The sequence below is a fragment of the Chroicocephalus ridibundus genome, chromosome 1, assembly GCF_963924245.1.
Source record: "Chroicocephalus ridibundus chromosome 1, bChrRid1.1, whole genome shotgun sequence".
Lineage (NCBI taxonomy): Eukaryota > Metazoa > Chordata > Aves > Charadriiformes > Laridae > Chroicocephalus > Chroicocephalus ridibundus.
This window is the reverse complement of record NC_086284.1, coordinates 200010152-200028108: the sequence shown is the minus strand read 5'-3', so window position 1 is coordinate 200028108 and position 17957 is coordinate 200010152. Positions and strand designations below refer to the sequence as shown.

Sequence of the window (17957 nt, the reverse complement as noted above, 5' to 3'; positions counted from 1 at the left end):
CTGAGACCTGGGAGTCAGCTTTCAAGAAACCAGCAGAGTTTATGTGTATTATTTTAAAAGCCTTCACTGTCTGAGCATTCAGAGTCCTGTCACAGTACAAACAATGAAACTCCATATGGAAGTTGTGCCTGTTTTGAGAAACTTTCTAAACTACTGTTCTTAAATCAGTAAGAATTTAATTCAAGGAGTAAACAAACATATTGGTGTTGTAAATGCTAGAAACAAAACAAATACTCCATAAAGACAAACTCGGTTTTAGTCCCAATAGTCCAATTTTGCATTTCTCAGCCCAGTGTATTATGTCTCAAATATTCAGCAAAGCCAAAACTGTGTCTACTACAGAGATTTCTGCCATTGCTCAAATCCCAGAAACAGATTATATTCTCTGTTGAAATGCATTATAACTCATTTTAACTAAAAGAAATCTGAAGAGAGTTGCTACTGTTCTAAGCTAAATGAAGTTCATGCTGAGGTTTTGAACTCCTGAAATAAAAATATTAAAAATCTCAATTTTGCTCCAATTCTGTTATTACTTATGAAGACATCACTTGAAACATCCCATCCCTGCTTTCTGATGCATAACCTCACTAACCTCACCAGATCTAGAGCCATCTGCCAGCCCCCCCGATCACCACTGTTAAAATACAAAAATATGGCATGTTAATTGTGAAAAGCAACTTCAGTTCTGGTGTTCATGCTTTATACTTGCACTCACGTAACAAAAGCTCCTGCAAGAACCGCAAAAGACACACTAATATAAAAATCAGCTTAAACAGAACTTCTTACAAAGTATAAATTTGAAAGCAAAGACAAGATTAGCATTAAAACTCTTGTCACATGCATCAATTAATTTTTGTTCAAACATAAACATTTTACTGAAGTTATAGGACAGATATTTCATAGCATCATTGAACAGGAGGGCACATTCATTTCAGGTTCCATGACTACAAATACATTAACCAACAAACTTACCATCACTTACTTGCTAACTTTTTTTAAAAAACTCTGCAAGGTACCAAATTCATCCGAGCCTTGATAAAAAACTATTTTGCAAAAGGAAAAATGCAAATTTAGGAAAAACCTCCTGAAAAATTACTCTGCTTCACAAGGAAAATACTTCCTGGAGGGTTTGTTTGTACCACATACATAGATCTTACAGTACAAGTTTATATTTAATTTAGATGAAATGAACAAGTTTGAAGACTTATACATGCAAATGTAATTTTCAGTTTGGAGCTCTTAAAACTAGGAAAAGAAGTTCAGAGTCCCAAATTATGAATACAGTTAACCTTGAGCTTGGCTGTTGTTTTTTTTTTTTTTTAATATGAAGGTCAACTACATATGCTATTCTCAAAAGTACAGCGAACAACAACAACTGAGCAGACAACATGATTTCATGATTTGGTCTGACAAAAAAGTTTCTGAGGACAAGACATCACTTATTTCTCTGGGGAAGTTACTGCATTTTTAATGCAATTTCACAAAAGTACGTTGTACATAATGTACATTAATCCTCTGAGTACGGCCTTTAAGGAAAGCATGTAAGAAACGCACAAAAACTTCAAGTCGCCATCTGAAAGCATTGGTTTAATATTAAACGGATAATTAAGTAAAGGTTTCTCTCACTTGGATGGTTTGCTTACCTCTGGGGGGGGATATAAGGAGCAGATACTGTTGGCATAACTGTACAGGGTTCAACCACTGTTTTCTTGGCCTTTTTTGTCTTTTTTCTGACTTTTGATGTAGACCTAGCAGTTCTGACTGATCCCTCTTTTCTACAAACACCGTTTTTGATTTCGGCTTCTCCATAAATATTTAGAGGTCTCCGTGTGCAACCTGGTGGAGTATGTACATCGCAATAGGCAGTCTTTTTTACAGAGAATGTTGTCCCGCTGCCAGTTAGTTCTTTCACAGGTTCCATTTTCATATATAGACCGGCCTTTTGAGCACACGTCACATGGAATGCAGTATAGCAGTTTGCTTTGTGGCACTGGATGCAGGCACCAACACCTTTCTGTTTACAGAGGTAGCATGTTAACTTCCATCTGGCTGGGGGAATGTTCCTGACACCATCAATTGGCTCAATAAAAACTGTATTGGCAAATCCAACTTCTGGAATCCACAAAGCACACACAACGTGTCCCCAACGATCATCATCAGTCTTTTTAAAGGCACCTCCCTTGTTTGGGCACAGCACACAGTCTACAGGCCGAGAACGGGACTGCAGACAGTGTCTGCAGAGCCACTGGCCCTCGGGTATATATGGCACCCCATAGCATTCCTGATGTACTGCTAAATTACACATATCACAAAACAGGATTACATTGCTGTTCTGACATTCACCATCCATGCATATACAACACACCGCGTCTTCATCAATTAAAGACTGATGATCACCCTGTTTTTGGTTCTCACAATAAGACTCTTTTTCAAACCTATCCATAAGGAATTCAAACATATTTTGTGAAACAACTGACACTCCATCGCTTTTCCGCTTCTCATTTATTATTTCTAACCACGCATAATCTTCTTCATCCATGTCATACTCAACTTCGTTATCAAGTTCTTCTGCTGACTTCTCAATGAATTTGTAATAAACTGGAGGTCTCCGAGGAGCTGAAGGGGGACTGTATTCAACAATCCGTACTTTTGGTTCTGGAAGAGGAGTTGTTGTAGCAGGTATACCATGTGAGCTCGGAAGAGCTTCATTTTTCTTTTTCACTTTGTTATTTTTATGCCGTTTGCTTCTTAGACAAACTGGTGGTCTTTCACTATTTTCTTTATTGCTGTTGCATTCACTCATTTCCTGGGCCGTAAGATCATCTTCTAATATAATCTCTAAAGGATCAAAGATACTGATCCTATGCAGGCGACCTTCAATTTCTATTTCAACCATTCTTTGAGCTTGAGCATATGTCAAGGTTTCTCGTGTGGGGGAGTGCTTAATACTGCACGGGGAAGAAGAATGCCTTGCTGCCGATACTCGATGACATCTTCCTTTTCTCCTCATTTGGTAATGTTTACCTAAAATTAGAGCAACAGTTAATATTATGAACTCCAAACATTCATATTAAAATATTGGTTTTATTATAGCAAGGAAAAAACCCCTTCTGTTCCATAATCCCCAACCTATCTACCCAATTTAAAAAAAAAAAGCAAAAAAAAAAAAAGCCTTTCACCCTTACTTAACAGGGCTGCTCACACTGTTTTGTACAAAATTAACCTAATAATAAACAAATCTCCTAAATAACAGCTTCTCTAAGTAAACACAGCTATACAAAATCCTTGATACAAAAATCCTATAGAAGAGCTATCTGGTAAGACCTCTGCATGGGAAAAAAAAATATTTCAGAAGTGCCACAGAAAAAAATATTACACCTGTTACATTGTAAGAAAACCTTTAACACAATATTTCCTAATACCTTAAAGGTGTCTGCAGTTTGAAACAGCTACAGACTATTTTCTCCAGCTCTCCCCCCAAAAGAACTGTGAAAAAACTTCACCCATGATTTTTTCCAGTGCAATTTGAAATAGTCATGTTAACAACTCAATTACTACACCTATACTTAAAAGCTAGAAAAATAGGCATACTTCCAAACTTGGCAAGCATGCAGTCTGACAGCCCTTTACTTTTGACATAATTTTCAAGTTCATCACTTACTGTAAAAAGATTGTTCCACATACCACACAAAAAGATAGCTTTTTCCCATCCCACCATGAAATACCATGACTAGGACAAGCATGCATTTTGATCACAACATTTCTAATTAAAAGCTACCATACTTACGCCTTTTGACATTCTAAAATTGGGGGTTTTCTTCCCATGAGGGTTGAAAATAATATAAACCCAACCGATAACATCAAGTTTAAAAGTTCTATCCCCCTCCTTCCTCATAAACCATTAGTAAACAACAAAATTCAACCTCAGCTGCAGAGAAAGCTCTTGATCTTTAATCACTGGCTTAAAGTATTATTAGAGCCTCACAGTTTCAATTCTGACCAATCAGATATTCTGCACTTCAAGTCAGTGTTGCGTATTAGTTAAAGTAATGCAACTAGTGTTAGCATGCATTGCCAAAATAGCAGAGAAATACAGAGATCAAAACACAATTATCATGAAAGACTAGTGTATCTATTTCATGAAGAAAACAGCAAGGACTGGAACAATTACATAAACTACTCCCTGTCGCCTGCCTTCTGCTTAGTCTCTGATGCCAATCTCTAAAGGTACACCTTCAAAGCACTGAAGGAACTCCTTTTACAAGAAGACTAAATAATTTAAGCAGCTAGCATTAAAACTAGTTCTTCAGAGGGTCTAATCTACTTGCTTTCACAAACTGATCTTATTTTCCCAGAGAAATTAAAAAGACAAATCTAAGCTGGTTTTATTATTCATGCGAGAATTGTCTTGCTCACTTTTACACAACTAATCCTTAAGTCTTATTACTTGTTTTTATAGCACAAGCACAAAACCGGACAACAGTCAGTGTTTAATCATGACAGACCTCTGATCTGCTCTATATAAACAACAGATGAATTAAAAAGGCTCCACCTCTTCAAACAAGTTTGGAAGAAATATTTAATGATTTAATTCTAGCAAACAACATCGGATTAAACCACACTGATTTCTTAACTGCAGAAGAAGTTTAAACCACCACTACTGCTACAGAAGGTCCAGTAACTAGAAACAAAGGCACACTGATAATTTAACTGAAATTACAAGTTAGTTGCCAGTTCCACAATAGATTTTATAATTCAGAGGCCAAAGATAACACAATGTCCCTGACTTCTGTTTATTATTGTGAACAAGTAATGAGGGATTCTTCAGCTAAAACACAATGATGTATCAACGTACAGTAACCTACTACAGATCAGAAAGGTTTCATTTTATGGTATATTTTTTTAATCTGTCTTTAATTTAGTCACCTATCAAGAAAAATACACTATTTACATTATGTTTACTTCGTATAATTGCACTTCAAGCCTGCCTAGATGTAAAAATCTGCATTTTTTTTTTTTAAATGTCCCTTCCTACATCTTAGCTGGTTGTGTTCATAGTGGTTCACGATGATAGCGAGACTGTTTTGGACAAAATTTTGGTGAAGGGATGAGAGTTAGCCTTCAGAAATCAAAATAACGTGCAGCTTGTTCACACTTCACTATCAAACTTAACCCATTACCCACAGGAAAAAAATAACACATTAATGCTGCGTTTCCAAGCTCTCCATCCCTCTCTGTTCCCAAGATTCTTAAGCATGGCTGCAAGCAGGCAATAAGAACAGGAAGAAAATATTCAAGAGCACAAGGGTGCTTTAAGATTTAGCATTACTAAGGTAAAAGTCAAATAATGCGTACGAACCAGAATAATTAAAAAAACCGATTGAGCTAACATCTAAGCATCCTCCCTATAAAACTCAACTGTAAATAAAGCTAAATTAGGAAGCAAATTACAGTCACAGTTAAACACAGAATGGACACCCTACAAATACAATGCAATGAACACAGAACCGAACTGGTAGTACTCTGGCCAAATTTCATAGAAACTTAGTATGAATTAACTTAAATGCTCTGGAAGCCAAAGCAGTGTTTTGTTTCTCCAAAATTCTTCTGTTTGCAAATGCCCTTTAAGTATTCCGGAGGAAGACCAGGCTCCTGCATAGCAAATACATGACTGGCAACTGGTTTGCTTTTCCTAGTTAATGATCAGACATTTCTCTTCCCTCCCCCCTCCTGTAGTATCCTGTAGATCCACAGGAATGAAGACCACGGGGCTAAATTTGAAAAACAGTGAACTAAGACAGTTTCCATTCAATATTAATAGACATACCACAGTAACAGCAAAATGAAATTACTTTAATGTACTTCGGTTAGCACTTTTCTGCCTCTTACAACAACTCAACGACTGCAGGAGATAAAAACCAAAAGTTTTCCAGTTTTCCTGTCTTGGAATCACATCAGCTGCTTGGGAAGAAAGTCACAGCAGACTTTTTCCCTCACCACAACAAGCGTACATGAAGACAGCTGTTTGTGTGGAATGTGTGGTATGAGGGGGAATAATACTTTTTATCGAGGTGTAGGATAACTAAAACCAACAGGAAAAGTATGAGAACGTGTACTTTTTGATTACAAATTCCTTTTACGATCTCTGTCCTAGTTACCTTCCTCCTCTTCAAATAAACTGCCTTTAGTCCCTGGATCCCCTGCTCAGGGGAGAAGGGAATTCCAGTCTCAATGGACATTTTCATGCAGACCATTAGGAAGAGAAAGACACAGGAATGTTCTTTAGTCCCAGACAATGAGGGAGGGTGAGCGAACAGCGCTTACGCGCATTCGGGGCCGGACACCACCCACAACTCCGGCCGTGGGGCAGGAGCGATGCCCCCTCAGGGGAACCCAGGCACTCGGGGCTCTCGCAGCCCGCCGGGCCGGCCCACGGACGCCTCAGCGACGCGGGGATCCCCGGGGCCGCTCTCCCCCAGCACCGGCCGCCAGGCCCCGCTCCGCTCCGCTCCGCCACCCCCCGTCATCCCGGCCCCCGCCGCGGCTGCCGCGGCCTGCCCACGCCCACGGGCCCGCCCTCGCCGGTCCTGCGCGAACACTTCCTGCCCACGCCCAGGGAGCCTCCAGCGTGCACACACCCCTCCGCGCCGATGGTTCCTGCCCGGCCCCGGCATTCCCCCCCCCAACCCCCCCTCCCGGCCCCCGCGAGGATGGTTCCTGCCCAAGGCCCATCATCTCCAGCCCTTCCCCAACAGTCACCTCCCTCCCCTCCGCGAAAATACTCGGCCCACAAATATGGCGGCTGACAAAACAGCTCGAGCGGCGCCCTCCCCCAGACCGCCGCGCTCGCCTCTCCCCCGCCCAGCCTCCCCGCCCGCCTCGCCCCCGGCCGCCGCTTCCCCCCCCCCACCCCCGCCTCTGCCGTGCCCAGCCCGCCCTGCCCTTCCCCCCCCGCCGCCGGTCGCCGTCTCGCCGCGGCGGGACCCGCCGGCTCCCGGCCCCGCAGCCCCCTCCCGCCGCCCCCCGGCTTCACTCACGCTGTGGGAGCCGCCGGAGCGCGGCTGACAGACCTCCCGCTCCGCCTCTGCGGCCGACGCTGCGGCCGGTTTAATGGCGGAGGTCCCGCCGGTGCTGCCGCCTGGTCCCGCGTCCGGCAGCCGCCGGCGGGCGAGCGGGCGCGGAGAGGGCCGCGCTGCCCGCGGCGGCGGCGACCCGGCGCTGGGTGCTGGGCTGCTGCTGCTGCAGCCGGGCGCGGCGCATTCGTGAGGCGGCGGCGCAGGTCGCCGTCCGGCTGCGGGCTCGGCGCTCAGCTCCCGGGGCTGAGCAGCTCCCCTCCCCCCTCGGCACAAACAATGCGGCTTCACCACAGCGCTGCGCCGACGGGGGGGCGGAGAGGGAGGGAAGGATGGAGGGAGGGAAGGGACGTGAGGGCGCCAGGCACCGCCCAGCCCCGCCGCTGCCGGGCGGGGCCTGCGCGCCGCCGCCGCTCCCCCCGGCCCCCGGATGGCGGAGGGCGGCGCGGGGACGGGCGGCCTGGCACCAGCCGACACGGGGCCTTGCGGCGGGCGGCCCGCGGGGGAGAGGGCGGGAAGGCGGCGGCGTCCAAGGGCAGCGCCTTCCCACCCAGGCCGGCCCGGCGGCAGGCAGGGCGAGCGGGCAGCCAGCCGGGCCGCGGCGCCCCCGGCCGGAACGTTTAAAGGCCCCATGGCGGGGCGAAGGGGGAACGGGGGCGGGCCGGGCCCGGGCTCGTTACAAAACCAAGGCTGGAAACCAGCAGCCAGCGAGCGGTTATTTATTATTTCTCAGGGGGAAGTCCAAGCTCGAGATTCGCACGGGGAGAATTTGCTTGAAAGTTGGCTCTTGCGTGGTCCCCGGGACAGGCTGCCGCCTTTGAGTTAACTGGTAAGAGCCCTTCATTCGGACGAACAAAAAGCAAGTTATTTCTGTCTCTCCCTGCAAAGGGCACCCTTTGTTATGTATTATTTTTAGACAGCCATTACAGCCATGTTCGAGATCTGGAGGATTTTACTGCAATACGTTTCTGCAAGGCAGCTGCACCCACACGCTTAAAAAAAACCCAACTTTTAGCTCTCCCGCCCCGAGACAAACGCTTGTCTTTGCCAATCATACAGGACAAGTCCTGTGCAAAATAAAAAGCAGTCAGGAGCAAGTACAAGCCTCTTTGCCCATCTGGAACAACCATGTGCTGAGTAAAGTTTGCTTCAAAGCAATTTCGCAATCCATTTCGGTTTTCTCTAGTGCTACTGTATTTGCTGGCCTCAAACGGCAGTTAACGGTACCTTTACAATAAATTTATGACTGGGAAATCAGAAATAGATACACCTGTCACTGCTTACTCATAGAAAGTGATTTAAGGCCCAGAGACCTTAAGTAACTTCACTAAGGAAATCCCGTAGAATAGGCAAAGTACTTTCCAACTACCCCCCCACCCCCCCCAATCAGGGACCATCCAGCACACCGATCTCTTAACAAAAGCTATTAAAACAGCTAACACTTCTGCAGTGCTCTCAGTGTAGAAATAGTTCTTTAGGATCAGACAGGCCCAGTAACTTCAATTTCCAATATGAAAAAAAAAAAAGATTGTATGAACTGTAGAGGTCATCTGGTCATTTGTGTACTTGCCTATGAGGAATTTCTCTCCAGTTGTATCGCTTCAGTGATCCTACCGTCAGTCTCAGAAGTCTTACAAGATGCCGATTTAAGCTAATGTTGCACTAGAATTCAGTTTGTGATAGATACTAAAGAGGAAGCAGCACACTAAGTCATATATGTTAGTGTGCAAAGTATAAAAATGACTAGAAGTGATAAATATTGTCAAGAAGCTAATAATAAGCATAAAAAAAGTCTCATTTATGATAGAAAACATGTTGTTTTATCTTTTAAGTGATAATCCACATGTGTATCTGCCCTGCAGCTGTACAAATGCTTTCTAACTGGAGAGAAGTTTTCCACAGAGAGCTTGATGGTGTCCATACACTCACATGTCTCTGATGCACAAGTCAGTCTGGCATTTTTCCAGCTTATTTTTTTCTGCCAGGTGGACTACAGAATTTCGTAGCTGGACATCCCTCGAATAATGCAACATTCCTTACTGGTGTTTGTATCATTTAACCATCTTTTTGTAGTTTAAACTGAAGTTTTATTCTCCCCAGTAAGCTCTACTTAGGTGACTTTTTCCTTGAGATTTGTCTTCCAGCTCTGCCTGCCCTGTGCATAGGGCACATTTGGCAAGAAACATTCCATCCATAAGGTGTAAGGTCTTAAACTTCACGCTGATCAAAACAGGAAGTGGCAGTTCCAAAATTATTTTATTAAAAAGACAGTGGCAGCATTGTTGATTCCCACAACCTATTGACCAAGGACTCATAGCGCAGCCTGAATCAATCATGACAGCGTGCTATGATGCCAGGACCTGATCTCCTAACAGATTTGAAATTAAAAGCTTCTGATCCACTTTAGCCTAATGCAAAAAGGCCTCCCTGCTCCTCGGATTCTTTACAGAATTTGAAAGAACTGCTGAGCTTCATTTCCTGGCGCCCATACTGAAGATGGTGTCTCCACCTCAAATTACTAACACGCAGGCAGGGTTCGTCTGCGTTCTCGATTCTGAATTATTCTCAGTAAGAAGGTATGAGGAGTTTTCACTATGGACTGTCCAGGCCGTGGCACAGAATGCACATCATGCCTTGATACGGTACCTCAGAGCAACGGCAGAAAGATCCGGGCAGGCTCAGCACACAGTTCAGTATTAGGAGCCTTATGCTTTCAAATCATCTCTCATTGGCCTTATGACAAGCTGCCAGATCAGCATCCTCAGACCCTCCGCGTTAAACATTAGTATGTTAGCCCATACCACTAATGCATATGTCATATGGGCTAACAGACAATTAATATTTAACAGTATATAGTATTGTCCGGGGCATTTGACCAGTCCTCAGCACACCCTTCTATAATCTCAAAGATCTGTTTCCTTTGCCTTTTCCATCTCACCAGTGCAACTTGGTGCCTCAAAATAGCATTCTTTCTATTTTTGGACAAGGAGGAAACAATTCTACTGGGATTTCAATTTCAAGCAAAAAATAACTGTCTCTCCAAACTATAGTTTGATGGCAACAGGACCCTCACCACCTTTTTTGGCACTAACTTAACATGTGCTTGGGGCTTCAATCTCAGTCCATCAGAATCTTCACACCCTACTCGTCAGCATAAATTTTTTATTCAAGTTGCCACTGCTGGCTCACCCTGCATGGAAGACTTCAACAGAAGGAATATCTTCTGCCTACCAGCTTTCACCTGCACTATTTCTCAAATTCCCCAAAGAAACATTTCAAGAAGGAAGGGTCATGTAAACAAACACAAATCCTATTTATCTGCTTTGGCATCCTCCTCCTTCCTTGCAGAATCAAAATTAGACACATTTCTATGTTGCTAAAGTGCATCACTGTCCCGGGTTGAGAAACACAGGACTAATTTCTCTTCTAATGCTGGGGAAAACAGCACTTTTAGAAGACTCTGGTGTCTGAATTCATGAAAATATTTACTTTATAGCCAGCTAGGCTACGTGGGGTTCAAGGTCTTAGTGGTTTTGAGCCTTGCCAGGTGCAGGGATGAGGAGGAGTGAGGCCTGGGCACTTGACCCAGGCTGGCCAACAGCATTATTTCATACCATGAATGTTGCATTCAATATAAATTAGAAAGTTTGCTGTGTAGTTTCTCTCTCACTTCATGGTGGTGGTCCAGAGAACTCCTTGCCTCAGTGCTGGACCCCTGAGCCCTTCCCTTCCTCCCAAAGCTGTAGTGCTCGCAGTGTCCAACACTTGCTGGGAGTGTGCAGCTTCCTGCTGATAGAATTGCCTAAGTGTAATTCTTGTATATCTTACATTAGTATCGGGATAAATACTGGTTCTTTAGTATTATTGTTTAGTTTTATCCCATTAAATCTATTTATATTTCAACCCTCGTGTTTCCTTGTTTTCCCTGATTCCCCTTCCCAGGTGGGGAGGTGTCATTGGGTGATAGAATAATTGTCTAAATGACAATAAATTGTTATGGGTTTTCTCAAACCATAACAAAGACCTACATACTATCATCTCTGTTTTCTAATCAAGATCAACTCAGATTTGCTGCAGCACTTAAATATTGTCAGTGGCACTGATCTTCCCTGGGTAGAACTCTGTATCTCTGTGACCCTCTCCTCCTCCAGTCAGCTGGCTGGTGAAGGGACAGGAAAGAGGCAGAGCACACTCCACACGTTCCTTAGAACCTGCAAGAATCTTTCCATTTCAAGATAGGTTTTGGACTGCCAGAACACGCGTGTGTGGATCTTCTTCCTATCCCAATGACAAATCTGCCTACCCTTGCTAAGTTATGTGATGCCTCTATATGATGCCTCAAGCCAATCTGTCTATCCCTATGAAGTTCTCAAGTCTGGCCTGCCTACTGTATGGTTTACACCTTCAGACTCATCTATGCATGATTAATATTCCCCCAGAATATGGTCTCATAAGATTCAACATTACTATGATCCTCGCGTCCTGCAAGGGGATGCTTTTTCATCTCACTTACCTCATCAGTCGTGGCGCATGGCACTGGCAAAGTACTCACAGGCATGACTGTGCAAGGCTGGTTGTTCTCAAAAGAAAGGTTATTCCCAAACCTCATGGAAGTCAGAACAGCTCGCACTGTGGAAAAGATGTTGCAACCCTATTAAAAGACATGTTACAGCAGTGCGCTGACAAGCAAAACCACAACTGTTTATTTTCAGTCTGTGAGGTGGTATAGGGTCCTTCCACCTCTTCTGGCCAATTTTTGCAAACTACTATAATTAAAGACAATTCCACATATTGCTGATCCATCTCCTAGTTATCATTGATACTTCGGCAGAAAGGCTTCTTTTTCACACCAGACTGAGTGGGATATATGGTCCAAAGTCCTATATGACAATTCCAGAACGGGGATCAACCTTTTGGCTTCAAATATGGAATAAAACTGTTGGTCCTTTTTACCCCAAACATCTATTGAATATCATCCTGTTCTCTGGTTAGGAGGAATTGTGTGCATTTTCTTTTTCATTCCTCTCATCCTGAAGTTTTAGCCATATTATGACAAAAGGGTGAGTAAAGATGAAATAATACTGGTGTTAATTCATGTTCACCAACTGCTAAGGAATCAAAGTTTTTTGCTTTTCATGGCCTCTTAACTGTTACTTCCTGCAACTACCATCTTTCTCATCCTCAGAATCAAAGCGGTTCTCTATTTATAGAAGTGGTAAGAAGACCCTTTAGATCTCCAGAACAGTTCATGTCAATCCAAACGAATGGTCTTCACCAAAACATGGGTTTTAAAACAGACTGGAGGCTGTGTCAATGCCTTTTATGGTACTGATAAAGACAGAGCCCTTTCATCCTCAGAACTCCACCAGAACTAAAGCTACAACAGTGTGCTTTCTAAAAAACACCCCTGTGAGTTGCATCTGCTAAGCAGTCCTATGGAATGTTAACTATAGATAATAGTTAAAGACCATTTGACAGAGTGGTCTTTAAGCTGTACAGCTGCTATCCAAAGGCCCTTACCCCATTTCCATTTACGCATTTGTGGGAACTACTGCTTGGAGTCATCTACTGCAAGACGAGGTATGTAGACTGTCACTTGCAGACAGAAAGCTATGTTAAGCAGTTTGCTGAGATACACAATTGACAGGGAAACCTACTTCCCGCCTTACCCTTCCACTATCTAGCTTGAATCCTTTAACATCATGTACCTTTGAGCAGTTATCAGTTATAACATGCTCTCTACCATACATGCTCGTAACTGTTGCGTGATGGTAGCTGGGGCTTGAGCTCACCCCTAAGGAGACACTGCAAAGAAAGGAAAAACCCACTTTGGTATTAGGATATACATGAAACCATATGTAAATGACAATTTAACAACAACAACAAGAAAATTCCAAGTTACAAAATGCTGCACCAAAGCACAAAGCTTGCCCATCTACTCAGCTGTAGGTCTTCTAAATAGCATACCTACTGGAGACTATTGTATTGAGCACAGATCTTTGGAGCAGACTTATTTTCACTCTTATGTATAATTATATTGTTGTTTACAAAAGAGCAGACAGAGCCATAGACAAGGGAATAGTATTTCCCTTCTCTCCTGTCATTGCCTCTTTGGCATTAATTATTCAATTCTGAGTGTTTACAGTTTGGCACCTTTATTATGTTCTGCATAGTAACTCCATCTGCAAAGGTCTTTATGGGAAACTGTTCCTGCCAAATGGTAACTGCCACCAGAATAACCCTCATAAACAAGTTGCCAATTTTCTGTTTAGCTCCCAGAGCTGCCTCCCTGCATGTTCAGATGAAAATGACTGCATGGGAGGCAGCAGGAAAGTAAATCCAGGGTTTGGGAGTGCCCCTTCAGCATTCCTAGTTATTAGCCATCAAAAGAAGCTGAAGGTTTAGAATTGGAGTGTTTATCAATTCATATAGCATAACTAACTGAGCCAAGTTATGGGTGAAGACACAATGTCAGTGGTAATGGGTAGGAATCAAAATGCAAAACAGTAATTGCTATGTGAAAAGTTCTAAAAATACCATACTCGCATAGCAAAGAATTGCAAAACACTGTGGCTAAGCCATTTATGTTGGATTTTGACTTCTTTTTTTGCAAGACATGCTGAGGAAACCTCAGCAGCAGAAAAAGACAGAATTTGTAGAAAGTTAATGCAACAAAAAAGCATCTATTTGAACTGAAGATTTTTGTCAAAGACAGCCACAGTGACACGAAAACAAAGTGCTCTTCATACAAATACCTGATACGCAATATATTTCTCAAATCAAACATCATTTTCAGTACTTTTATTTCTAATTTCTCCCTGATGCTTGTTGTCCTCATTAGGTTTGTATTTCCGAAGATACCCTAGTTCATGCTAAACAAAGTAACGGCTTAAACCAGCATAACCCTGTAAACTGTATTACTGCAAATACATTATTATTTTCTCTCATAACTGTTTTCAACTCCCTGATCCTTTCTTCTGCACTGGAAACAGCCTTCATTCAAGCAAAGAGAAGTTACTCCCTGCCTTCATAAAGTTTAGTAATATATAAGGTTTATTTGATTTATTAAATCCCTTAAAGTGACTTCTCTATTCTCAATTCCTTGCTGTCAGTATCGAAACTTGTAAGCCTAATATGTGATGAATTATAAACTCTGAGTGAAGTTGTTTTCCTAGTTAGGTCACTCACAAATGTGTGTCTCCAAGAAACTGTCTCCAATGTTTACAATGAGTTAATACTTCAGCCTTAGTATAATTAAGTTAAAATTCAATCAGCAGTGAGATACAAATCCAGTCTTAATTACTTTACTACCTCTTCCTCATTCATTCTAGAGGACAAACCTGGTCTGCAGATGATTAAGATGATATGCAATGGAGGAAGCTTTGCTGTTAGAATCCCTAGCCATTTACTGAAGCATAAATCCTAAAATAGATGGGCTCATTCAGAATTAAAACCTTGTCTCCTCATTTACATGGAGAAGGACTACAAAGCAAGGTGACGTCAAAATCTGGGGAGGAAAAATAAAGTGAAAAAATAAGTCAGGAGCAAGACTCAATGCATAACAACCACAAAAAACCCCAAACAAATAAGAGAATTAGACACGGCTCGTAGCTTCCCCTGTTCAGAGAAACCCAACTCATATCTATCATTTAACAAATAGTAATGAGCCCTAAGGAGGTTTTCTTTGCTTTGTCTCAGACATATCTACCACCTCGGCCAGTGCCTGATGCAGGCTAATAAAGAGATTCTCCAAACTCATGCATATATAAATCAGTTCTGATATATAATATGGCTTCATAATGCAGACAGAATCTCAATAGGCTCAAAAAAAATATGCTAGAATAGGAACTTCAAATTGAACATTCCTGAAAGGCATATTCCAGCACCATCCTCACTCCACATAAAGGCTAAGCATGAATAAATCCTGTGAACATCCTATCATATGCTCAACTCCAAGTGAAAAAAATCACTGACGTACACCTTGATGTGGTATAAATCCAGGATGAAAAAGAGATTAGACAGTTGTGTTTGTAACAAATTAAGTAATTAATATAAAAGCACAAAGGCATCATCGTTTTGGCAGTGACTGCTGCTTCAAGTTGCTCACAACTACTGTGTAAATGCTAATTCTTTATTTCCTGAGCACCCAACTTGACACCTTGGATCTGATGAGCAGAGCCAAGTGCCGCTGAAGTTAATGGGGTATGTATGCTAAATATATAAGTACTCTCCTACATTAAGTGTTCTTAGAAATTGTACGCTTGTGATGTTACATTGGGCATCCAAATTTAGTACTTCTGACCTCTATTTTAAGGCTTTGATCATTAAGTTGGCACTGTCTAGATAGGGTCCTGGAAGAGGCTGGAGTCTATACAAGAAGGAAAAAAGATCATTTCATTAAATATATTACCTCAATGCATACAAAGGGCATCAACTCTTTGTGCTTAAGAACTATTATTCCTTGATATAGTCTTTATGATTTCATATGGAAAATGCATCACTGATGCAGAAGTTGCTAGAGATGAAGCTAAAGGTTTGAGTGATTCAGGTAAGAAAATAATCTTATCAGAGCAGGTTTGGAGATACATACAGTAACTTTTCAATTCTGCTAAAACAAGGTAACAGCAGCAAAATGTTTAAGACTTGTGACGCTGGTATTATCAATATGTCATTATAATACTTAATGTTTCCAAAGGTATACAAATTCAGAAAGACATCAGTTTATTACTGCAGTATCAATATTATCTTTACTACCACGAAATAAATGGATGGAAGAAAGGAAAACATCATATTAACATGGAGTTAAGTGACTGGAGAGGCTCTGGGACCACAGAACACAAACCTCTGTCCACAGGAACTAAACAACTACAGTCATCTAATAACACATAATACTGACAGAGAAATAGGTACATTTAAGGCATATTTAGTAGGAAGGGATACAGGAATTTCATCTAGTTTCCAGCTGTTTTCAGACTCCCGTTACAGCCTCCCTGGCAGCCTTCTGAGTTCTGTGTGCACCCCAGTATTGTGAAGGACAGAGAGCTGGTTACTTACAGTTACTGCAGTGACGCTTCCTTCTTCTCTGAACCTGTAATGCCTATTCTCCAGACAACCCAGATACTTTCTTTGGGAGCATGCTCTTTTAGCTTTCTGATATTCTACAAAACATAATGGTGAAGCAGGCACTTGCAGTTTGCTCCAGGGACTGGAGTGAGAAATTACTTTTTTATATTCATTTAATATCAGATCACTTTTAATTCATGTGAGGTTCAGTTAAAAGTGCAAATAAAGATGTTTATTCACAATATCTGAAACAGATAACAAGTTTATAAAGGCATAAACGGGGGAAAATAAAAATAAATAAAGTACTCTTCTGAAGTTAAATAAGAAAAGTTTTGGTTTCTTCCTGTCCAGATGCCTTGCACAGACTTTCCTAATCTTGCCAACGACTATGTTCTTTCACATACTTACACCTCAGACTGCATGCTTTATGGAGAATCTCTATCTGTAAAGTATCACTATACAAATGCTGCAGCGTTTACCACAAGCTGGCAGTCTGGAGCCTTCTCTTGGAATCGCAGTTACTTTTTCTTTCCTTTGCAGTCATGTTACCAGATCACCATCATCTTGTTGTTTTATTCTTCATATTGCTTGGTTGGTTGTGAAGAGACTTTCTGGCTCCAGCTTTTCTCAGATTTTTAAAACCTACTTTCTCAAGTTTCCAGTGTATGTTTGTATAACAGAAAGAAGTTTCAGCTACTTCACTCAATCTGTGATATACATCTATAAATTATATACTCAAGCTACTCAAAAGATAATTTAAAGAAATAACCACCTTTCATCAATCTCAACCCTTAAGGAAATTTTTCAGAACAGGATGTATGAAAAAATGAAGAGGTACAGAGAGATGCATATGGAAAAGCAACATGCAGTGGGAAAGCACAAAGTGAATTTTCGGTCTTTTTTAATTTGCTGTACAATTTTGGGCTATACATTGGGAAAATATTAAAAATCATAGCTGTTTCCAAGAAAAAAAAAAGTAGTTAATGGAGCCCAATATTCTAATGCTTTCTGTAGTGTGGTAAGTGTAACTATGCAATTCCAAGTAAAATTTAACACACCTGTTACAATTTTATAGTTCTCTAAGAGATGATTTATGAGAGGATGCATTTCTATTTATCATTATTGTTATCACATGTTAAATAACCACCATCATTACCTGTCAGACTGGTGACAGAGGCTTCTCAGCTAAGCTCTCATACCTCTATTATTAAGTCTAGCTGGCAGATCTGGCCAAGACCAAACTTAATTTTTAATTAGTTGTATTCATATAAATGCACTTTTTTAAACAGTGGAAATTAGGCAAGTCCAAGTAACTTCACTTCAAATAACTCTGGCCTCACTTACTTGGCATCAGTTGTCTACAGTAGCAGTTCAACTGTATTAGTAAAAAGACAGCGTAAGTTACAAAGTTATAATATGGAACTAAGAAGGACTTCCAGCACACAGTGCAATAGCTATTTTGTTGTGATTTTGAGGGCATATGAATGAAAAAAAACCAAAAAAACAAAGCCAAGCACAACAAAAACCAAAACAAGCCCAATAAAACTTGACATGAGATTTCCAAAGGAAACATTAAGCATAACAGATTATTTACTTTGTTGACTGGCACCATCCATTTGGCAGACCAAACACAGTACAGACATACAAATACTCCAGAAGAATGTTCAAGAGCTCCACTATTTCAAACCAAAAAGTGATCAACTGACTTCTTCATATACTGCCATATATCCACCAAAACATTTTTGACTAAATCTGTTAAATTTTAAAAATCATAAATAAATATTCAATTAACTGATGAAAACAATTCAGATAAAAAAACGC

At 41.6% G+C, this 17957-nt stretch overlaps 1 protein-coding gene across 10 annotated transcripts in view; it reads right to left on the bottom strand.

Moving 5' to 3' along the window:
• Positions 1–17957, bottom strand: part of BRD1 (bromodomain containing 1) — a 75763-nt gene that overhangs the window by 56559 nt on the left and 1247 nt on the right. For 2 of the 10 annotated variants that reach the window (XM_063323354.1, XM_063323363.1), the window contains exons 1-2: positions 7038–7370; positions 1644–3024 (exon numbers count right to left, since the gene is read on the bottom strand). In XM_063323354.1, coding sequence (XP_063179424.1) covers positions 1644–3010 — 1367 coding nt within the window. In that variant the 5' untranslated portion in view covers positions 3011–3024; positions 7038–7370. Of the gene's footprint in view, positions 1–1643; positions 3025–7037; positions 7371–11586; positions 16098–16127; positions 16232–17957 lie in introns of those variants that run through there. The other 8 variants (XM_063323360.1, XM_063323356.1, XM_063323362.1 and 5 more) reach the window with 8 other exon arrangements.